Genomic DNA, 25,079 nt, shown 5'->3' on the forward strand with positions numbered 1-25,079 from the left:
CTCTAAATATTTTTCTTTTTACTAATAGTTATATTTTTAAATATCTATAAGCATCAAATTTCAACAAACATTTCCCACTTAAACGAAACTTTAAAACACAAGGAAGCCCAATATAAATTGTATCTATGATAATCTTAAAAAAATAAACATACACTTGCATGCCTTTGAAATATTTATTTTCTCATTTGTCTTTTCTGAACATCATGAATCACATGAAGCAAATGCACCTGCTGAATAGATATAAATTTCTTCAACCTTTTTAACTTTATCAGAAACAGTATGAGAACCAATGTTCACCCCCTTTTTTTGGAGGGGGGGCTTGAAGATTATAACATACAATAAATTTCTATTTCCAGTATACATTTTAATAATAATGTTTGTTTGCTTCAAAAGTTTTTCTTTTTTAGAAACAATTCTATTTTCAAATATCTATAAACATCAAATTTCAACAAACATTTACCAGTTAAATGCAAATTTAAAACACAAGGAAGCCCAATATAAACTGTATCTATAATGATAATTCAAATTTTTTTTAGAAACAAATAAACATTTTAATTGAAAACATATTTTCAATGAAATTCTCATTTGTCCTTTCTGACATGGAGCAAAATTCAGCCACTGAACAAATATAAATATGTCTTTTCAACTTTTTTAACTTCAGCAGACACGGTGTGAGATGCAACATACATTTACAAATCTATTCAGCTCTGTTAAGATTAAACACCGTCTTGATAACTCACTGACTTTAGTCCTTTCTCAAACATCACGCCACTCATGATCTGAAAGTTCCTGGATCAAGGTGAGTACACGGGGGTTCACACGCAGTCTGGGTTTACGGGTTTCTTCCACCTTACTGCCCTTGTCTGGGTTGATTGAGAAGAAACACCTTAAGATAAAGAGGACAAACAGAAAACTACATCAAAATGTGCTTCACAAAGAAATAAACATTTTATTCAAGATATAAAAGTTGTCAAAAGTCAAATTTAACTCCCTACAATTAAAAAAAACAAACAAAAACCTCATACCTCTGCAGAAACTCCAGTGTAGACGCCAGCCCCGATGGATAATGTATGTTAAAACAATAATAGCTCCCAAACATCATGCAGAGGGCAGAAATAAAACAGGAGATGTTGTTGTTTCCAATCTGTTGATCCACACTCAGCATGAATCGTTTAGCATGGAAGCAGGATTGACCTAAGGAGAAAGAACAAACAAATTTAGACTCCTGATACAACAAAACAATGACATTTATATGAAAAATAACAAATTAAGTAAAAAGTACAAAAAAAATATTAGTATAGTAAAAGCATAAGAAAATAATTGAAAAAAAAACAAAACAATATTAAACAAAATGTCAGATGGACAAAAGGGCAAAGAAAGGGGACAAGACAACAAAAAAGACAAAAGGTCAAAGAAACTGGAAAAACAAAAATGAACTCACCACACACAATGATAGTGGGAGTCAAGGAGACATTCTCCATCTGTACTTCTTCAGCTAGGCATGTGTCCTCCACACAGAAGAACATTGCTTCTTCATTTTCATTGAAGTAGCAGAGAAGTAGGAGCATCAGCTCTTTAACATCTTCAGAGTAACCGTCCAGTTCTCCCCTTAACATCTTCAACTTTGTCTGAGCCTGGAAAAACCTTTTGTTTTTGTTCACACAAACAGTGTTCATGTAGTTCAGCAGTCTTTTTCCCTTCATATCCATGTTCCTCATGAAGGTTTCCTTCAATCCAAGTCCAGTAAGTTCCTTGTAGTGTACAGCCATCCCAATGTCATGAAATAAAACAGGCCAGGCTTCCAAGACATCTTGAATGCTTTTCCCCTGGTTAATATCTTTGCGCTGTGAGTAGAAAGTTGTCCTCAGTAATTGTTTCATCTCCTCAGGATTGGCCTCCTTCTGCAGAGACATCATCTTGAGCTCGTCCTTCTTCTGTTGCTGACTTTCAGCAGTTTCTCCAAGAGGAAGGAATTTTACATTCCAGTTGATACACCCATAGGTGTCCTGAATTGCAGCTCTCTGTTCCTGAGGAATTTCATCTGTGTCAGAGTTTTCAGAGCAGCGCTTTCGCTTTCTTATTTTAGGCATTGTAGATCGCTTCACGTTGTCAATTCGATATTGAAGTTGTTTGACGAGTGAATGATAGCCAGGGCCAATGACATCTCCATCGATAACGTCTTGTAGAGATTTTGGATATTTTGCCACCATCTTCTTTGCAACCTCTGTAGAACTCCTTTTACCCAAGTAAGAACTTTTTTGCATCATTTCAGACACCACAATCCTGACCATCTCCTTCCTCATTTTTGGACTTGGCCGTTTACCTCTCTCTAATGCCTGCATCAGTTCTTCTGAGAACTTTTCCCATGGTATCTCAAAGGTGTCCACCCAGTCTGCTGCAGATGTCTGGTTGCTGCTGGAGGAGTTTGATGACACACTTAGCGGGGACTGCAAAGACTGCTGTGATGGAGGAGTATCTGGTGATGCATTACTTGAGGACCTGCTGGTTTCAGGGGTCCGGCCTTCAAAAACACAAAAAAACAAATAAGTTATCAGAACTGAATATGAATATCAGTGTTTAATGGTTGATTTTTGCTTTTCTACAATTTTACTTACATCTGAATTTCCAAGCAGCAAGTGCCTTTCTGGCTTGAATTGGTCTTAATGCTGACAGCAAGTCTTCCTCAACAATGAACTGGAAGTCATCATACGTTTCTACTCCAATTGACTGTAAAGTCTCCTCGAGAATGTCTTTTGAAGCCTCTGCAAGATCGGGCAACACTTCACTGATAGCGCTGCGTAAAAATGTTTGCTCAGCCATTTCTGGAATAAAATCAGACAAAATAATGGTAAAAAAACAAGATCACCGTAATATAACATGTATTCAACTATGTACAAATTAAAGAGACTCATACTTAGTGTCAAACAAAATATCGTGCCTGATTCACACTTTTTAGTCATGTACATCCTTAAATTTTTAGTCAAACTTCTCTCCCTGTTTTTTCTTTATTATTTTTGTACACATCAACATATCTGTTTTAAGTGGACTTTCCATCATGGTATATAAAGACATTTTTATTTTGAAAACACACTGTGTTTCAGAGGAACAACTTGTTGTCCATTTACCTGATAAGAGGTCAAAGGGTAAAAGTCAACCAAGTCATTTATGTTAATACACAAAGTGCTTGAAGTCTGTTTTGTCACTGAATACAGATGGTAATCAGGATGATAGACAGCTGTTTGTACATCCATAACACAATACACATCTGTTTCATTTTGAATCAGAATTAAAACCAGCACTCCAAACTCCATATACTCATCATTCTTTGAAACCAAGAAATGCCCTTTTTTATACACTGTTCCCTTATATTGGATCTCTGTGGAAATACTTGTGTCTTTTTCAGAAAATCCCAGGTATTTTACTGCATGTTTTATTTCATCACTGTAGAGGCTTGAGTAAAAAACACAACTGTCCTTGACCAGCAGCAGCTGATTGCATCTAGGGCCAGCTGAGATGTAAGCCTGAAACATCTGGTGTCTTTCTGATAGTGTCAAGCATATGTTTTTAAAATTTTTTAAATGCCTTGCACATCTTTTAAAGAAGACATGTTTACTCTCAAAACGCATTGTCCACAACCTAATCAAAGGTCCAAATTTCAAAATTAGGGCTGGATAGTGCCGCAAGAAATGATGTTTTGGTTTAAGTGAAGTTTCAGGAAATAAAGATTTTCTTGATTCCAAATATTCTTGGATTATTATTTCGAGAAAGGCAACCTGTGGCAAAGAAATTTTTTGTGCACAAATCAAATCCACAATGTCTTTGAGCTGGAGAGTTGTCTGCCAAACATCATCTTGTGGATTTTGTATCTTGTCACCAATAATCACTGGCAACAATCTCAGCAAGTTCCAGTTTTGAACAGCTTGACCTGAAAGCCTGATTGCCTCAGAGTTGACAGGGCATGGCTTTGTGAGAGCATCTGATCCTTTGTACTTGAATTGCTTGATTCTACGATTGAACTGGGAATATGTAAACCATTTCTTTGTTTTAACGAAATATTTCAAGTATAGTGCAAGATCATAGGATACGACACCCTCAAATAAGTCATGGCCTAAGCAAGGTGGAAGACCAGGTTGGCAAACATGAAAAGACTTTAGTGAGTTGAAGTCAGAGTTTACCTTGACACCTTTGATGTCTTGATTGCTTCCAATCTCTCGATGATGGACAGCCAAGTTGTAAGCTTCAGGGGTTCGCTGTGGACCACAAGCATTTGGATCATTAAGAAAGTCTTTCCTTGTGATTTCACAGTACCTACAAAAGTACTGAGAAGTACTAAAGTTTTCAGTAAACCCACCAATGCTGTGTGATCCTAAATTGTCACCAGCAATACAGAACAGTGCCCCTTTGACTGTTTCTTCACCTGCAATAATGCCATGTTCCTCTAAATCTCTCAAATCCATGAGAAGTTCAGAGCAAACCTTTGCAGTTCCAAACTGTTTTAAATCGTTCTCGGAACACAATGAAACTAGAGACATGTGATCAGTGCTTGACCGCACATGAGCAGGTAAGTTAGCCACAGATAGATAAATAGCGACAACTTTGTGTTTCTTCTTTGCTGAACCAAGGGGGTTAACAATTTCAAAGGAATCTTGGTAGAGAATAAGCTGCAGGCACCCAGGATTTTCAATGAAGAACTGGTTGCACTTGAAGTTTTGGCCATCACTTATGTCACAGAAAACATCCGGGTGTGAGTCATTGGACTGTTCCAACACTGAATTCTTCCATAAATCTGATTCTAAAAGTGCACTTAGTGTCTGTTTAATGGGTATGTAGTAAGAAAATCTCTGGGTCATGTTTTCATCACTTCCTAAAGATATTTGCTTTGGTTCTGTGTATTTGAACATATTTTTAAAAGTCTGAGTTCTTGAATATGTTGTTCTCAGTGGCCCATGATGACAAACAGAAAATAAATCTGAATCTCTTACACAATCACAGATTTTAGCAACAGCATCATCTGCAAGACACATGTCATCTTTTAAAAGTGACTTTACTTTAGTCAAAGTGTAATCCATTCCCAGCTCATGCACATTTTGCATCTCTTCAACGATGTTCTGTATTGTGGAAGCTGGAAGAAGCAGCTGTCCTTGAAGTTTCAGGTAGAAAAGAGACAAGTTTCTGAGATAATCCTTGTTGAAATTTGGAGATAATTCGTGACTTTCATTAGTCAGAGCATCATTAAAGCTCTCAGAAGGCCCATCGTTTTCTGACAGACTAACGATCTTATTTGTAGTTTCCTTGTACAAAACATCAATGTTATCCACAGAAAAATCTCTATGTTTACGGGACATATGAGCTGTGAATGATGATTTGACGTTGAAAACTTTTTTGCAGGCTTTTACTGGACATGCTACAGGCCGCCCCTCCATTATATGCTCCTTTAAATGAGCAACAACTTCTTTCACAGTTTGGCTTCGGTGCCCACACAATGAAATGGTGCATTTCAATTTAGCAACAACGGCTTTGGCTGATTCGGGTTGTGAAGCCACGTTGTGAACTCGGTAAAAATGAGTTTTAAACGCTGCATATGTACAAAATGTCCGCTTACATTCTGTGCCGAGGCATTTGAATACACAACTGGGCTCGTTTCTGTGCACTCTGCAATGCAACACATAGCCCCTCAATGATTCTAGTGTTTTACAGCAAAACGTACATGTAATCATGTTTAAACAATTTCAACCTACCCAACAAGTTACACGTGTTGCAGGTGTAGCAAAAAATGATTCGACTGCATATTGTTCCGAGAAGCAATATGACGTCTTAAAAACAAAATTTAATCTCCCCAGAAACACAAATTACCGTACCGTTTGAAGAAAATAAAGCTTAACTTACATTTGCTGAAAGCTGACGAGGTCCAAACAGAGTTCTTCTTTGTCGAGGTTTGAGCACAATTCAGCTTCTTCTGAGATGAGAACCGTTGAACGAACTTGTTCAAAACAGCTTTCAGGCGCCAGGTAAGCGGACCAATCAGAGAGCAGAACAGACCGCGCTGTCGAGCGGAAGGGAGAACTTGAGCACAACGCGGTGATCTCTGTCTTTCTTGCAGTAGCCGAACTTTGAGCTTATAATGGCAACGGTGAAGGTAAAAAATCCAGTGTTAGCAAAAAAAATAAATAAAAATAAAATACATGTACCAATAAAAAGTACATGAAAGTACAAAAAAAAAATGGTAAGCTAGCTTCCAATTCATTTGGATTTAATAATCACAGAATGTAAATGTTAGTTTTTCACTGCTGAAATGTAAAGATGTTGTGAAGGATACAACTTTTTCCATTAAACATACAAAATGTGTGTTTTTCACAACAAAATACAGTATTATTTGCAATTTTCTATTTTAAAATTTACAATAATTTTCGGTTCTACATTATACAACATCATACTGTTAAATGAACAAAATATCATTGTGTTTTTCTTTACAAAATTTTTCTGTCATGATTTCACAGATTTTTACTGTTTATTTTACAGACTTTTTTTACAGTGTAGGCAAACAGACACCAGGCAGACAGACACCATGCAGACAGACACCAGGGAGACAGACACTAGGCAGACAGACAACATGCAGACAGACACCATGCAGACAGACACCAGGCAGACAGACACCAGGTAGACAGACACCATGCAGACAGATACTAGGCAGACAGACACCAGGCAGACAGACACTAGACAGACAAACACCATGCAGACAGACACCAGGCAAACAGACACTAGGCAGACAGACACCAGGCAAACAGACACTAGGCAGACAGACAACAGGCAGACAGACACCAGGGAGACAGACACCATGCAGACAGACACCAGGGAGACAAACACCATGCAGACAGATACTAGGCAGACAGACACCAGGCAGACAGACACCAGGCAGACAGACACCAGGTAGACAGACACCATGCAGACAGATACTAGGCAGACAGACACCAGGCAGACAGACACCAGGCAGACAAACACCATGCAGACAGATACTAGGCAGACAGACACCAGGCAGACAGACACCAGGCAGACAGACACCAGGTAGACAGACACCATGCAGACAGATACTAGGCAGACAGACACCAGGCAGACAGACACTAGACAGACAAACACCATGCAGACAGACACCAGGCAAACAGACACTAGGCAGACAGACACCAGGCAAACAGACACTAGGCAGACAGACAACAGGCAGACAGACACCAGGGAGACAGACACCATGCAGACAGACACCAGGGAGACAGACACTAGGCAGACAGACACCATGCAGACAGACACCATGCAGACAGACACCAGGCAGACAAACACCATGCAGACAGATACTAGGCAGACAGACACCAGGCAGACAGACACCAGGCAAACAGACACTAGGCAGACAGACACTAGGCAAACAGACACTAGGCAGACAGACACCAGGCAGACAGACACTAGGCAGACAGACACCAGGCAGACAGACACTAGGCAAACAGACACTAGGCAGACAGACACCAGGCAGACAGACACCATGCAGACAGACACTAGGCAGACAGACACCAGGCAGACAGACACCATGCAGACAGACACCAGGCAGACAAACACCATGCAGACAGATACTAGGCAGACAGACACTAGGCAGACAGACACCAGGCAGACAGACACTAGGCAAACAGACACCATGCAGACAGACACCAGGCAAACAGACACCAGGCAGACAGACACCAGGCAAACAGACACTAGGCAGACAGACACCAGGCAGACAGACACTAGGCAAACAGACACTAGGCAGACAGACACTAGGCAAACAGACACCATGCAGACAGACACCAGGCAAACAGACACTAGGCAGACAGACACCAGGCAGAGAGACACCAGGCAGAGAGACACCAGTGAGACAGACACCAGGCAGACAGACACCAGGCCAACAGACACCAGGCCAACAGACACCAGGCAGACAGACACTAGGCAGACAGACACCAGGCGGACAGACACTAGGCAGACAGACACCATGCAGACAGACACCAGGCAAACATACACTAGGCAGACAGACACCAGGCAGAGAGACACTAGGCAAACAGACACCAGGCAGACAGACACCATGCAGACAGACACCAGGCAGACAAACCCCAGGCAGACAGACACCAGGCAAACATACACTAGGCAGACAGACACCAGGCAGAGAGACACTAGGCAAACAGACACCAGGCACACAGACACCAGGCAGACAGACACCATGCAGACAGACACCAGGGAGACAGACACCATGCAGCCAGACACCAGGCAGACAGACACTAGGCAGACCGACACCAGGCAGACAGACACCAGGTAGACAGACACTAGGCAGACAGACACCAGGCGGACAGACACTAGGCATGTCCACCAATAGCTGTACTCCAAGCGAAGGACCAGAAGCCCCTACACCAAGCGGCACAGGGAGAGATGCACAGTTCCCAACATCTCACCAACGGAGGGTGCCCCCCTGATTGCCAGTGGTCCTGATCCCTTTAATGCTGCCATATCAACATGCATGCAGTCCCAGATGAGCCAGTGTGGCCATAGTGGCATGAACCCGCCCAGCCAGCCAGGTACTAACAGATGAGGCAAAGTTCTGGATTATCATTGTTTGCTAGACTATCAGCAGCCTATTGAGGCAGTTTAAACTCAGACATAGGAGGAATTACTTCAATGCTGGACATCATGAAATAAATGTTTGACGATCATGTCAGTTAGTGAGAGACTGTAGACCAATTTCACAATTTAAACAACATCCACAGCAATATGGAAAACAGAAAGGCAGAGCAGGGCTTTGGGATCCATCCTGAAGTCCACCATGAACATTTTCTCTGCTTTAAGTGAAAGGTTGCTCCAACTGGACTAGAGCATCTACTGTTTTGGCCTTTAGAGAGAAAATTTGGTCCTAAAAATGCATAAATTTTAGCACAAACCTCAAAGTGTGATCACATGACACTTGTCATTGGCATATTTAGAATGTTACTTTGGACACAACTCTGGTGAGTGTGACATGTGCACCCTCACCTGCTAGGATAATTTTTTATTTATTATTTTCAAGGACCAAGTAATAACACAACAAACAGCTTCCTTTTTAATTTAACGCATGTTTTCTCTAATCCACAAAAATTACACATATATAGGCTTCAGTGTACTCTCACTAACATTTGGTTAAATAATAAGATATGGAGAAACCAGAAGTACTCACCCAATAAAAGGAGCCCCTGTACTGAACAGTGGTAATTACATTACATAGAGCTTCTTGGCTCTATGTAATATAACAAATGTAATAATAAATAATAAATATTTCTCTCTACTTTGTTTTATTCTTGTCTTCTCTCTGTAACAACGCTGGCTTCATCCTGGCCCCCCTGGTAAATTTGGTCTAGAAGCGCCCCTGTCTGGAACTGAACTCCACAACTGAATTACTAGATGTAATTCAGTTCAAGAAATCACAATATACCAATAATCAACAAGAATAACTACAGTTTGTTTTTCAATCACGTTGCTATGAAGACATACTGACTTCATACACTGAACAAATATGGAACAAGAAGTTAAGCATAAGATGTGATATAATAAGGACTGTAATGCTTCTGATGAGCTGTCATACTGATGAACATTATATCTACTTTCTCACAGTACTGTGTGTTGAGCTGACAGCAGCAGCAGCAGCGTGGATCTTGACATTTAATGAGCAGTAATTTTAACTGAATGTCAGCTAAACAGAAACAGGATGATTCAGACAGCAGGAATGTCTTCCACATTGTCCACACAATAAAGTGTCTTTGGGTTTGGTGTGCAGTTGCAGATATGAATATAAACCAACTTTAAATAACTGCTGGGGATTTATTATACATATTCATTATAATTATAAATATTTCTGTATCCTTCAGTCTTTTTTCTTTCTGTTCCTCACTGATGCAAGGTGCAAGACTAAATACAAAGCAGTTTTATTATGCAGTCACTTGATTAAGTCACTGGAGTCATCTTTGTGATTGACACCGTCTCAGTCTGGGCAGGGTCAGATGGGAGACTTGTCCACAATTTGAATTGCACAGTGAAGGTAGCATGCAGTCAATAATTTAAAAAGGAATCTGACAAATATGATAAATCAATACTACTATTGATGTCAAAGTTTGAGCAAGCAATCACACACTTTTCCTTGTTCTCCACCTCTGACATGGTGGCATTATTTATCCATCCAGCTACATGGGCATATTCATGTAGTGGTGTTTACTATGGTACAGTGTTTATCCTGGTGGAATTGAAGGTGGATGTCACTGAATCGAAGCACTGAGCAATGCGTTGCCATTTTCAATGATGTTTAAAAAGCTGCTTTGGCAGAATATGAAAATTTCCCTCAGAATACTTTTGATATCTTTCATCACTTGTAAGATGAAAAAAATAGCATAGTCTTAGCTTGATACAAGTTGAAAAACAACAAAAATTTCAACTGCCTGATACCATTGACTTTGAAGCAATCCCTCCTCCTGAGCAGACATAGGAAGAACTGAAAAGAAAAAACATATAATATTAACAGGAATAAATTCTCCAGCAGAACCAGGCTCGGTGTGAGGAGCTCTTTGGAGCACTGAGCTGCTGGTTTCAGAGGAGAGAAGAAAAAAACAAAGGTCCAGAAGAAAGATATTCTGGGTATATAGTTAATGGTGACTCTCACCCCATTAGTGACCCTATCTAGGTAAAAAGAATCAAACAGAAAATCCCTGAGCATGCAGACATAGGAGATGAATGTAACCACCAATTATGACCAAATAGTACATTTTGTCATTTTAAATGTAGTAACACTAATACTGTAATAATTTACAATAGTTTTGTAAAGATTTTTGAACCTACTTACTATGTACTCTTTTCATGGGGAAGAAATCATAAAAACTGCTGCTGATAATGCTAAAATACACTTATTTTTTTTTACATAGAAATAAATCCTATTTGAAGTTTTTTTTAACTCTACTAAAGAGGGGTGGAAGTGGATTTATCATTAGTTTTGAAAATCTAATTAGTGGTTAACACAGTTGAGTTACGTGACTACCTGCTGTCTAAATTCTAGCATATTCTACTGCATGAATTCACTAACAAATTAACTTTACATTGACTAACTATTCTAACATAGATGAAATAATGAATATACACATATGATTTAATCCAATTATTAGTCCCTATAGGTTTTTACAGCCATCACTGAGAAGAATGATGCAAGTTGCAAGTGCAAGTTCATATCACTAATTAATAAATATGAGTCTTGACACCACTAGATTTTGTAAAGTAAAATGCATAAAAACTGCAAAGAAATCTTTCATTTCCAAAACATGTCATCCTTATTTTGTTTTTTAAAAGATTAAGAGAAAATCATTTGCAAACACTAATTTAAATTATTGTGTGTTTTAGAATTATAAAGCTTTAATTTTATAACCTGCTAATATCTATTGGCAGATTTGTGTATTGGGCTAAAAAAATACACTGTATAATAAAAATATATTATTACATTATTATATAGTTAGTATGTGATTGGTTTTCAAATTTAAAATGAAAAACAGAGAATACATATACATGTAAGTAACAACTTTGCTCCTTTCTCTCCAGACAAACCAGGTAAGAAATATAATTGGGGTAATTCTATCCTCTACGGAAAATTAGATCCAAACAGAATTAGATCCAAATCTATTCCTACTGCTGTATGGTTGTGTGTTAAGTCTTGTCATGTTTCTCTTTGTTTTGCTGCTTCTCATTGTGAATCCTGTTGTTGGAGTTGACTGGGAAGCGAAAGGCATGTAATTTAGATGTCATGAAGAAAACGTTGAGTTCTGACCTTCTGCTGATAAATGTAGTGGTGGTTCTCTGCTTTCTTACTGCTCTTATCACCGCTCACTAAGAAAAAGGACTACTTTGACCTCTATCAGTTTCATGAAAGCTTTGATATTTCAGCACATTGTACTTAGATTTGTCACTCAGTTTACATGAGTCAGTAAATCAGCCAGCTGTCTACTCTGGCTGATTTTAAAAGCTGAGATCTGCTTTTGATTTCTTAAAGCTGCCAGCAGCACATCTGGAATATTTTTCAGCACTGTCTCAGCAACATTCAGTTATATTACAGCCTCTGTTCAAATTGTATTAAATTTGTCTGTCCGTCCATCCTACACAGAACCCGGCCATGTAGAAAGTGAGGTTTTAGTTGTTTGTGTGGTTTCTGATAGAAGTTTCTTGCAGCTGAAGGTTTTCTTACCTTCATGAGCCTGATGTTTGTGTGGGTGATTTACTTGGATTTAACCAAAAATCTATTGCAATGAAGTGGATTAAAGTGGATTGCATTTAGAGTAAAAACATTTTTTGTGTATGTAACATATATGATAAGACTTTCATTGTGAATACAAAACTTTTAATGAAACTAAACAACTTAACAGATTGTGTATGTATTTTACTCACCTTGAACAAAAAGTAAAAATTTTTAGTACAAATTTTTATTAATTTGTATTTTTGCAAGACTATGGGAATTGTGGGTTATGTGGATGGATGGATGGATGGATGGATGGATGGATGGATGGATGGATGGATGGATGGATGGATGGATGGATGGATGGATGGTTGGATGGATGGATGGATGGATGGATGGATGGATTATTTCTGTTGTATTTTAGTGAAAGAATTTAAGTTTTATTTCATATAGTGTTGGATTCCTTTGTCCAGTTTTGTCCTTTGCATGTCACTAACACCTGCTTTTCATTATTTGTTAAGGTATTTCCAAACATCTCACATCCGTGAAAATGAGACATTTGTTCGGTACCAACAGGATCAAGTCCATATTCATATTATTTGTAGCTCAGATGAGCTACTGAGATGTTTGGGTTTTCACTAGTCTCTGGAGGGAATCATCGTTTTGTCACCTGACTTCTGAACAGGGGAGTTAAAGAAAAGAACTAGGAAGGATCCAAAAAGTAATTTCTCAGAAAATCAATACATTTGTTTAGTCTTTTTATTATTGAGAGAAAGCAAGTATTTGTTCCTTTTCTTCCTGCGTCTGCTGTTTATTTGACTCCATCCTTTGAATACAAGTTATAAACACCCTGGGTGTCAAAACACCCAGATGTCCATGGGGAACCCTTGCGGCTCCCAGTGTGCAGGTCCAGCTGGAGTTCTCAAACTAATAAAACAGGAAACTTTGTAGTACTTTGTTAATCATCACTGTTATCAGCATCCACACAGAAGTAATGCTTGTCAGCACACTTTGGTAGTTCCTAGGTATGTTGGGTTTACTGACTGCAAAAACATCACACTTTTGATTTTAACTTGTCAGGGCTGATCAAGCTGAAAATGATCCAAGCTGTAAATTACATATTGTAGCTTAAAGCTCCAGTATGTATTTTTTTATTTTTTCAAAAAATATATTTTATATATATATGTTAAAACTCACTATATCATGGCAGCATAGTATGAGACACAAGGCTTGAGAAAAAAAACTCCTCTGCCTCCTCCCACTGTGATTTTGCCAACTGCAGAAATATCTGCTCAATCAGAAACAACCAATCAGAGCCAGGAGGAGGGTCTTAGTGGTGTCAATCACTCTTGTGTGACCTGGCCACAATTTTAGCATATTTTTTCTAAAAGTTACATGCTGCAGATTTAATCTGAGAGCCACGTTAGAGAGTTTCTGGTTTCTTTTTAATGCAATATTATTCCATATGTTTATACTATTTGCACTGTAAACTAAGCGATTACTGGTGACACTACAGTGTGAACATGGGGATATTGTGCCTATAGTAAACAGTAGGATATATAAGATGTGTCATTTTTTGCCTTAATGGTGAATGAATGAAACAACAGATCCCAGAGCTGCAATAAGCTAGGAGAGCAGCAGAATGAAGACGTCAGTTCAATCATTTCTCTGTTGAAAAGTCTTCACACTGCTCAGAACAACCATGCCTACATCTAAATCTACTTTCAACTTGTCTTTGGAATGTCCCGTCCACTAAAAGTCCTACTCTGGTGGAAATGTACTTGTTTGAGTGGGTGTGTGGTGAAGGAGTGGTAGTGGAGGTTGATGAAGAGGCGGTGATGTCTCTCCTTTAGCCACGTTGCCTTTGCTAAACACTTTTCACGCTCGATGTGGCACCGGGCGCTGAGGTAATTTCACACCTGGCCGGCATTTCACTGGCTCCAACAATCACTGTGCCAACAACCCTTACAGGGTTGCCATGGAGACAAGCTGGAGGCTACTATGAGTGTCAGTCTGTTAAGTGACTGTTTAACATGAAGCAAAGTGTGCTGTGTCTCATTTGTTGATGATTTGACTTCCCAGGTTGTTGTAAAATGTGTTATTATCATAGCTGTTCATACAGACAGCTTTTAGCTTTTGCATTTTATTATCAGCAGACAGAGTCACAGCAGGGTCACTGGTAAAAGGATCTGTGCGTGCGCTAAGGACGTGAGTGGGGTTGTGGATAGGACAGAGTGGAAAATTGCCCACTCGCTAATCCATTTACATTATATAATGATCCAAAAGTTATACAGTTATTTGAGCATTAGGGTAACCGTCAAGATACCTTAAGGCTTCTATCAATTGGTGAGAAATTTACCAACTACCAGCCCTACCACAAAGGCTGCAAAGCATTCAAAATACTGAACCTCTTTTACAATAAGTTATAATTCAATGTAACATTTTTGCTAAGACAAAAGTAATCAACAAAAAGGAAATGTTCTTTCATATATTAAAAGGTATTTCACACCAAAGGATAACTTCTAAATGATATTTTTTAGCAACTGGTGCTTACAGCCTTTAGCAAAGCTGTTTAATTTAACAGAGAATACCATAAAACATTTGTAAATGACCTTCCTCCTGTATTATTTTATTAAAATTAAAATAATTAAAATTAAGTGTTAGATTCAAGAAATGCGCCTGATACCTGGTCAGAAGTGATTATACTCATGGGTGTAGATTACAAAATATTAACTTCTATTTTAGTGACTGGAATACAGAAATACGTAAAAATTGTTAATTAAGCCAGAGCAGATGGGATTTATTTTAGCTAGTCAGTTTATAAACAATGTGAAAAGAACTTTAAATCTGCATTTAATAATGACAAGAGGTAAAGAAGCATCTTTCCTGCTTAGTCTAGATGCAGAAAAAATACATTCAACAGAGTAGATTGGATGTTCTTAGAACATACTCCTATTGAAATGGGCTGTCCTGGGAAATTTGTTACAGGTTTATCTTTTTACATAAAAATGCTCGGTTAATGATAGCTAATGAGATGCAGATTGCTGATATTCTGTTACTGAAATATTGAATTAAAGGACAATGTTTAAAATAAAAGAAGTATATCGTTAAGTCGGTTAATTCTGCTGGACTAACTAGTTGCCTTTATTTTAGGATGAAGCCGGTAGATGTAACTGCAGCTTATTTTGGTTTTCGTTCTGGAAATTAGAATAAAATGGGTTCTTCCATTTTTTGATCAGGATATTTTAATTACTTAATAATATTAGAGAGCTAAAATCTTAAATCAGTGCAGAAAATAATACTCTGCTCAGTTTAAGGATCTGAAGTTGACCTGGGTTGTTTTTGTTGTTTTCCACTGAGCTGCAGACCACCTCTGGGGGGCGCAGCTTAAAGAGGATTATTCATTGTTGACTTTATGTGGTAGTTAAAATCTGTGAAATATTCTGTATGATTTATTTGTATGACATACAGTATATTAATTTTTCTCTCTCTTTTTCTTCTGGGGATAATCTGGGAGGACTGGCAACCTGTTCAGGGTGACCCGTCTCTCACCCAAAATGTCTCACTGGAGATAGGCACCAGCACCCCTCCTGACCCCACTAGGGTCAGGAGGGGTGCTGACCCATCCAGCCATCCATCTATCCAAAGTAGATGACCATGGATAGATGGATGGATGGATGGATTCTAGGTTTATTTTAAAACTGAAAATAGATGGTAAACTCCTTCAGCTTCTGGAAAAGGAAAAAAGCCAGTGTCTATTGGTTCTAGTTTCTGAAATACTGGTATATTATTATGTATGTAGTACATCTTACACAAAGCAATGTACTGTAGCTTCTTGTTAACTCCCTTTAAAATATATACATTATTGTGTCATCTCTAAAATTATACTAATTTGCTAAACATCACAGTCAGCTCAAACAGTCATCCTTCTGTAATTGTTTTATTGAATATATCTCGGCTTATCTTCCAATCTTCTCTTGCCTCAAAAGGACTCATATTCCTTATATTCCTATGTTCTTTGTGTAAAACTCTGCCTTGACATTTTGTATCCATCCTCCAGATGCTCTCTGACCTTTATCATCATGCAGTCTAATATGACTGTTTACACGCCTGTTGGTTACAATATATTACAAGCCCCCAACGACCAAAATTCAATAACCTATTGGAAAGGTTAAAAAAATTCAGCTAAGAGCCTTTGATTTATAACTTTGTGTTCTCTTGAATTGAATTCAGAATTCATTTGAGTCTCATTTTGTTTCCCTTTGTTTATTTCTGCTAAGTCCAAAACTAAGCCCTGTTTTTCTCTTCCCTAGAAGCAGACAGGAAGCTTGGCTGTGTGGTAGGAGGATGCTAACAGCTGTCTGTTGTTTGGACAGACAGACTGAAAACAAGCCCTCACCATGGCCTTGTGCCTCCATGTCCACTCCAAACATACACACTCTGACGAGCTGTAAGCTGCTCTTTTGGCCTCTTTCCTACCAATCATGATCTCCACTGCCTCGACTCTGACCTCATCTGCTCTGCAGATCAGGATTCCAGGGTCTGTCCTCAGAGCAGGAGAGAGTTTCCTCAGAGGGTTCTGGTTGAAGCTTTGGGTTAGCTTAGATAACAGGTCGTATTCCAACATGTTTAACTGTTGAACCTTGATAGAGAAAACCATGCTCCCTCCTGACCCCTCTCTTGTTCCAACAGGTTCATGTAACAGCTTGATGTTCTAACCATCAATTCTATGGCCTTTCTCCTACCAAGAGTAACCTTGATAGAAACAAAGTTAACACAAACCTTGCATGTGTAGTAGGTGTGTAAAAATGGTTATATTTCACCCCAAATTCATCCTCATTATCTATGCATATTTGTTTTTTCTTGGTTTTCGAATTGTATTTTATTTTGGTGGAGAAGATTTTATTTTCTTGTTTCCTGTTTCCGCGTCATATCCTGTATGCCCTGCCCTCCTCAGTTCCAATGATCTGTGCTGGGGAGAGGTAAGTGTACAGAGCTGTCGTCTGTTTGTGTATTAAAATATTCAAAATTTCCTAAACAGTATGTTTGCTAAACTCACAAGTTGTTATATATTGTTCTCTAACTGTTATATGTTTAGCATACTCTGTACTGGGTATTTAATTCCCACATTAGTGACATTTATTGAGTTTAACGTGCCAATGTGGTTATTTTTGTTCTTTTAATTTGTTAAGGTGTGTGTGGGAAAGCCAGAGCCCAAGAACTGGTGTGCTGAAAATATTCTTGTTTTAAGCAGGTATGTGAGTTGCTTCAAAATGTTATCTGGATGTTAAATTAATGTATTTAGTGTATTTTCATATTATAATGGAAAATTATTTTTGTTATTAATTCAATTTGAACTATAAAAATTGTAACTATTGGGCAGACTATTTTTGTTTGTTTTTTTATTTTAATTGTCTTGACATTTTACTTTATTATTTGTGAACGTCTGAGAGAATTTTGGTTGGTTTTAACACAGTCCTATATGAGTTCGTGCCGAGCTGCCCTGGGGAGAGGTGTGTGTGGGAAAGCCAGAGCCCAAGAACTGTTGTGCTGAAAATATTCTTGTTTTAAACAGAATAAATCTGCCCTACTGCTGCAATACACCCCAGAGTCCTCATCTGCTGGTTCCTTTTGCCCATTACACACAACGCAGAGTACATACAATAGATGAGTCAGATGAAGGCGGCTATACATGATCATTCTCTTCAGAAAACTCAACAGCTACATACGCAAAGATGTGTTGGTCAGTTAAAAAGTGCTCACGTGCTTGGATGTGTTACCCTTTTTATTTCTATTGAAAATCAATCATGATAAACAAAATTTGACTTTTTGATAAAATAGTCAAACCCTTAGCATTGGCTCACCACAGGTCTACATGCTGAGCCCCCTCCTGTTCACTTTGCTGACTGCTCAGCAAGACACCCAAGCTGTCATATAGTGATGCTTGCGGTAGTGGGACACGTCACGAACAGTGATGACTCCAAATACAGCTGTGGAGGTGGTCTGCAGCTACTGGTACCTGGGTGTGCATGTATCCAGTGACCTCACCTGGAGTACCAACACCTCCCGTATGGTCAGGAAGGCCTACCAGTGTCTCTACTTCCTCATGAAGCTGTGAAGAGCTGGACTTGGGAATTCAGTCCTGAGGAGCTTCTATCGCTGTGTGGTGGAGAATGTTCTCCACACCTGCATCACCGTGTGGCATGTGACCTGCACTGTTGCGCAGAGGGTGGCTCTGAGGAAGGTGGTTACTACTGCACAGAAGACAGTAGGAAGCAGCCTTCCCTCCACAAATCACGGTGCGGGAGGAGGGCGCTCCTCATCATGAAGGACTCCACCCATCCTGCACACAGACTCTTCCAGCTGCTCCCCTCAGGCAGGAGGCTGAGAAACATCCAGAGCAAAACCACCAGGCCGAGGAACAGTTTCTTCCCTTCAGCCGTCAGACTGCTGAACTCAAGCTGCTCTTAATTCAGCTTCATCTACTTTTAATTTTGTTTTATTTACAGACACACATAATATAAATCACTGTACTCTATTATTTTTTTATTAAGCTTCTTGATCTGGGACTTGAGTCCAAATTGTGTTTCTTAAACAAGCAAATGTAAGCTGGTAAGATAATAAAAATTCCTTGAATAATTATCCACACCTTCATGTCAGTGAAGTAGGTGCACATCTGGTTGTAGTTGCAGCATAGAGTCTGTGTGGACGGGTCTCAGTCCAGCTGATGCCTGGCAGAGTCTTCCCTCAGTCTTCCTTGCAAAACTGTTTCAGTTATTTCAGGCTGCAAACAGCCCTTTTCAATCCCTGACCCAAATCTCTATTGGACTGAGGAATGGGCTTTGACTAGATCACTCCATGGCATCCACCTTGTTGTCTTGAAACTACTTCTAATTGGGGCAAAAGCGGCAACAGTGGTAGGAGTTTCACCTACCACCTGGCTTGTTGCTGTTTCAATGCCTGCTCTACCTGCAAAATAATCAATGTTCATGAAATAATAAAAAGGCTGATAAGCTACAAACAAGAGCTATTTTACCTCCTTAAGGTTTTTAAATATCTGTAATTCTCTTAAATGTTTGTCATAATTTGCTAGTCAGTCTTTATTCACATACCCTATTTAGGGCATAAACCAAGACAGCCACGCACACACAGAACCATGGAGGATGTTTTCTCCATAAAAACAATGTACAGTAAAATGCAAAACAAGAGGACTTGAAAATAGCCATACGTTGTTGTTTTAACCCTTTATTGGCAGACTAAACAAAAATTAAATCAAAATACAATTTATCCTATTCTGTTCCAGCAATTAGAACTAACTATGAACTATAAATTCTGTTAAGGGAAAAACAGGGCAGAAACATTAAGCACCTGAAGTCATATTTTTCCCTCCAAACTTTTACTCTGTTGACTCTTATCCAACAAATGAAAGCATTTTTCCTTAAAAAGCATAATTCTTCCATCACTAAGTGACAAACGAATCATTAAGTTGGACTCTCCACTGACAGAAGAACTTTTCATCGAACTTCATTGAGCCATTATCAGATGCCTCCCCTGCTGAGCTTCTTCTCAGAATTAATTAGGAAAATTAAGACTTCAAACCTCTCATCAAACTCTAATTTTGTAGCTAATCCACTAATTCTAAAGCAAAAAAAGACCCTGCCCCCACATCACTTTATCATCCACTTTAACTCATTAACATAGAGAATAAGATTATTTGTAAGACAGAAAAATCACAGTATTCAGACTTCATGCTAACCAAACAGACCTGATCAAAAGCCGACACTAATCTACTCTCACCAGAAGTGTAATCAGCTGATTACTCAGGAAAAAAATTACCTAAAATGTGTAATTGTAATATTAGATTTCCGAAGCACGTCATTATGATTGCCAAGATAAAATAATCATATTTTTTCTTTTGCTTTGTTGGCTGGTAACCCAGTTAATTCTTCTGGTTGTTTCATGAGTAACTATTTTTATATGTTTTGACCAAACAATTTGTAGTTTTTTTTTTTTTTTTTTGTCAGTTTAAGGAAACAAATTTCCATAATCACTAATTTCTACACACATAAATACAGCACATACAACAGAACCGGATAATATGTGGAGACCTTGAGTAAAACCTGTATGTATTCATAGTGAATATATAGTTTATTGCCCTGTTTGTTCAGCCTGTTTCTGTCTTCTGTCATTTTTGTGTAAATTACCGTAAAGAAAGGAAAGAGTGAGCATGTGGGGTGAGCTGAAGTGAAGAGAGAATCAATCACCAGTCACTGTTGAAATAGGAAGAGTCAAATGTCTGCATTCTCCTGCCTTGGGAAATATTTTTGATACACAAGTTCTGTGATGTTGGTCATGCAGGGGCGTGCACAGACATTTTAAGGCTCAAGTGGAAAACAAAGCACATTGATTCCATGTTCCTTGTGTGGCACAAGGAATCAGATTTTGGTTGCTCTTCTTGTAAAATGTACTAAATCTCCCTGTCAATTTGACTACACTCACACAATAGAACAGATACCTTTGTGTTTGATGTTATTTTCCATTAAAACACACATTGTCCAACTACAACAGACAAGAGCAATAATAGAATAAAGAGTTCAATAATTGTTGTAATTTGATAACCAAAAAATTACTAATTTTAAAATTGTTAGATAAAACCATCCTAATAAAGTATTGCAACTTTTCAACAATTGACTGCATTTTTAAGCTGTCTGACATAAGTTTCTTTTGGGGTTATATGTTTATTTTTTACTCCTAAATTTGAGTAATTTTAAAAAGTCATGTCAGATGTTTGGGGATTAGTTTTCACATCACAATGCTGATATTTGTATTAATAGCAGATGCTGTCTGTGAATGATGGATGAACAAAGGCTGAACTGAAATGTATTGTGTTGAAGATGAAGGTAATATCTCTAACCTATATCTAATATCAGATTTCTGTTAGTTAACAGAACACAGGAAACATGACCAAAAAACAGCTTAGCTTTTTTGACAAATGAACTAAAACTTTGTGTTAATACATATTTTACATTAAAAAGTTGAGTCAAATTTTGATCATTGTATTCTCCAAAGCATTTCTTCACTCAAGAAATAACTGTAGACACAGATGTACTTTAAACATGAGTTAATAACATCACTTACATCCTTACAGGAAACCTCTTGAGCGTCCTGCTTTGATCCACGGCTGCTGCAGGACAAATTAAGAACAAAGTCTCCAATGAATTCAGTTACGTTCATGCGTCTGTGAACACAAAACCTTAGGGCACATCCAACTCAAAGGCAAAACACAGTCTGTCAAAGAAACACTGAAAGCAAAGATTTTTTCAATATCAAAGAAAAGTCATTTACTTTTAATTTAGACTTACAGGAATATCTCTAATCCATTATGTGCAGTATCACCTTCCCAGGTGCGACACTTCGGGGTTACAACACCAACCATTGATCACTGTGAGCTGTTATTTAACAACACAGGCATCAATGCATCCAAAGAGCAGCACGGGGACAAGAGATGGCCCTGCAGATTAACTTTGAGAGATTGATGAATGGTCTCCTTCCATTGCTGATTCATTTGATCAATTAATTTCATCAATTAACTGTGACTGCTGTGCACAAAGGGGAAGGAGGTGCCAGTGGGACTATCAGATTGCCCCGAATTATCTGCATGCAGGGTTTTGATTAATGGATTTTGATGATGAGATGTGAGGTTTGGCTACTAATGGTCAGATTGGCGACAGCTGCATGTGAATATAAGGCATAAGGCGATGAGCCAACTCTGACCAATGTTTTTTTATTTTATTTTTTTAATTTTTTTTGGCAAAAGTTTGAATAAATTGATTGATATTATTACTGATTAGCTCACTGAAAAATGCCAATCAACTCTAAAAATCTGTTCCTTATCTATCTTGCCTCCTTGCCATCTAAAATTGGTTCATATGCATGATGGATTAGTCATCAAGACTGGAAAAAGGAGGGTAAAACATGGCAGTAACTTCATCAAACATAACTGACACTAAAGTCACACTTAACATTTTTCTCCATATGCTTTGTGTCCACTTATCTGTCTGTTTGTCTGCTACGTCTCCACCGACAGCCTCCATGACAGGCTGTCGGTGGAGGTTCTATCTGACATGTTCAGGTTCTATCTGAGCATGTCAGATAGAACCTGACATGTTCTATCTGTCATTTTGCTGAAACACAGTTAGCTGCCCCTTGCATGTCAGCAACCCCTTGTGTTTTCCCCTAACTGTGCCAAAATAGATTGATAGTTTTAGTTAGCAGCCTTGCGGCTTTACATCAAAAATTTAATTTGCCACAGTCAATATTTTAACAATTCAATTGCATAATTAATATAGCTAATTATGCAATATGCACTGTCTAATTTTAACTTAAGCTTGTGAGATGATCAATTATATACTCTCAAATCTACCTTAGTTGTGTGATAATGTCATGAAGATGAGGGACCCAAATGCAGGCTGGAGGCAGGCAGACTGATGAAAGAAACTTTAATGACAGACCTAAAGTCCGAAGATGCTAAACTGGCACCAGAGAGAAGAAAACCAGAAATAAGTTTTGAAAGAGAGATCCAAATTAGAGGGTTTAAAAAAACAAGAAGAAAACTAGAAGTAAATATAACGGGAGGAGTTATTGGGATACAGAAGGAAATTAAGGCTGTCATCAAAATTTAGCCAAACTGGACCAATTTAGTTACAAGTTAGCCCATATGTGACCCATATCTGATTCACTATGATAGTATGAACAGCACAAATCCATATTTTATAAATCAGACCTAAGACACTTTCATGTTTGTTCTTGAATCAAATAATGTACATAACTGATGTCTTCCATCCACTAAAGTGTGACAGTAATGAAGTTACCGTTGATCAAGCGGTTCCGGGTGAGTCAACTGATTGCACATCCGCAACAATGGTCATTTATCATTATTGTTTTTAAAATATTCTCTGCTGTTGGCTCCATGTTAATAATCAGACTTTTTATGTAACTGATTTCCTAAAGAATCCTATTAATTTTTTAAGAGCTGTATTTGTGTTTGTGAGGTTGTGACATGCAACCACAACCATTAAGTTACAGAATCAAAGCTATAAATACTTTTCATCATCACTTCATTGTTATTACAATAAACACCATTAAATATTGTGATCAAATTTTAAGTCCATATCACAAACCCAGATTTTTCATACTGCATGCAATGCTCGCTTGGGGGGCAGCCATTTCACACTAGTGTCACTTTTAAATTATAATGTGAAAAACCATGCAAAATAAAAAATGGCACCTCATCAAAACATTTTAATTGGGCATTACAGTGTGAATGAGGGATCACTGAATCAATAAAATAAGGAAAATGTTGAACACATGAAAGTCATAAAGAGGTATGTGGTATTCTTCTGAACTGAAATTATAACTGCTAAAGGTTTCCTTCTAGAATGACATTGGCTCACCAGATCAGAGTTTGTCCTGTGGGTTGTTGTGTCCTGGGCAACACAATTCACCCGCCTTGCCTGTTGGTGTTGGTCAGAGGGTCCATCTGTGGCTACTATGTAGCTTACCACCATAAGCAGTAATGTACATGAATGGATGAATGACTGATTGTACAGTAAAGTCCTTTGGAGTCCATAGTAACATGATATGCAGGCCTTTTACCATTTGCTCTGCGGAGGTAGGTAGAGGGAGGTAGTAGAATGATAATGTGTTGAAAATGTAAAGACATTTCTGGAGAAGTGGAAGCTAACAGTTAGGCAGATTAGACCTGTCTGTTTCAACTTACTGTAACAGTTTAAAACAACTAAAACTGTTGCCATGTGAACCCATCTGACCCTCCGTGACGCATCAGTCCACTCTGGCTCCACCAGTGGGGTAGACTTTGAATGTTGCGTCAGATTGTCAGTTGTGCAGCAGCATGAACAATGTTGCTCTGTTTCCAGGTAGCATAGCTGTTATCACAGGAGTCTCACTGATCAGCTGACGAGGACGATTGATACAGATAAGAAAGTCAAACAAAGTCACTAACTTGACAGTCTTTAACAGATTGTTGAGAATTATGAAACCTTTAAAGTGAACCATTTTCCTTTACCTCAAAAGAATATCTGTTTGATCTTTGTATTTGAAAATTAGGAAACAAATGTGAGAAAATCATCTGTCATTGTGAGAAAAGTGTTGAAGTATTTGTTATGGGAGATTTGGAAAAAACTTGGTAGTTTCTCTAAATAAAATGCTTCACCAAAGGAGACAAGAAAATCAGATGGAAGGAGCCAACGCTGGGAGACCACAATGAGCACTGAGGGTACGAAAGTCTGATCCATGTAGGGAAAATGGTGAGTGATTTATCAACCCAGTGTATTTTGATGTTTACTGTCCAGTAGCAAATAATTAGGGAGTGTCTCCAGACAAAGAGGAGCCGTGGTAGGTGATTGGGGGAGGAGACTGTGTGGCTCGGTGGGGAAAAGCAGTTGCGGTTGGACGCATGGCTGGTCACCAGTAAAGAATTGGCTTGTTTTGGGACAAACGTCCTCATCTCTCAGGATAACAGAGGGAACGTCAGTTCATTGGTGGGATCAGAGACAGCGTCTCTTTGGAGAATCTATAATTCTTTCGATTCCTTCTGTAGAATTTTAAATAAGCCAGGCTCAAGGCTTACTCTTCACTCAGATTGGGTAGAGGGGGCGCTGCTCCCATGGCGACCAACAGGCTGCTCCTCTCTGAAAAATGTCTCTCTCTTCAGATTACACTAAGCACAGAAGTTTTCTGTGCATGTATTTCTGAGAACAGGAGGATGTTTATTAGCTACAGCATTGAGGAAACTTCTGTGTGTGTCATACTGTTGAAAAAG

General features: G+C 38.5%; 1 protein-coding gene and 1 long non-coding RNA gene across 2 annotated transcripts; both read right to left on the reverse strand.

The window, feature by feature from the left end:
- Window positions 1–756: 756 nt before the first annotated feature.
- LOC111607162 lies at window positions 757–2,090 on the reverse strand. The gene is made up of 3 exons (XM_023329084.1): window positions 1,442–2,090; window positions 1,026–1,194; window positions 757–886 (listed from the first exon to the last, which is right to left on the reverse strand). Exons 1-3 carry the CDS (start codon window positions 2,088–2,090, stop codon window positions 757–759), a joined length of 948 nt encoding a protein of 315 aa, XP_023184852.1.
- Window positions 2,091–2,463: 373 nt separating this feature from the next.
- LOC111607082 lies at window positions 2,464–4,255 on the reverse strand. The gene is made up of 3 exons (XR_002752301.1): window positions 4,176–4,255; window positions 2,616–2,822; window positions 2,464–2,521 (listed from the first exon to the last, which is right to left on the reverse strand). It is a non-coding gene; the product is annotated as an uncharacterized LOC111607082 (long non-coding RNA).
- Window positions 4,256–25,079: the final 20,824 nt, after the last annotated feature.

Source organism: Xiphophorus maculatus, chromosome 23 (genome assembly GCF_002775205.1).
Source record: "Xiphophorus maculatus strain JP 163 A chromosome 23, X_maculatus-5.0-male, whole genome shotgun sequence".
Taxonomy (NCBI): domain Eukaryota; kingdom Metazoa; phylum Chordata; class Actinopteri; order Cyprinodontiformes; family Poeciliidae; genus Xiphophorus; species Xiphophorus maculatus.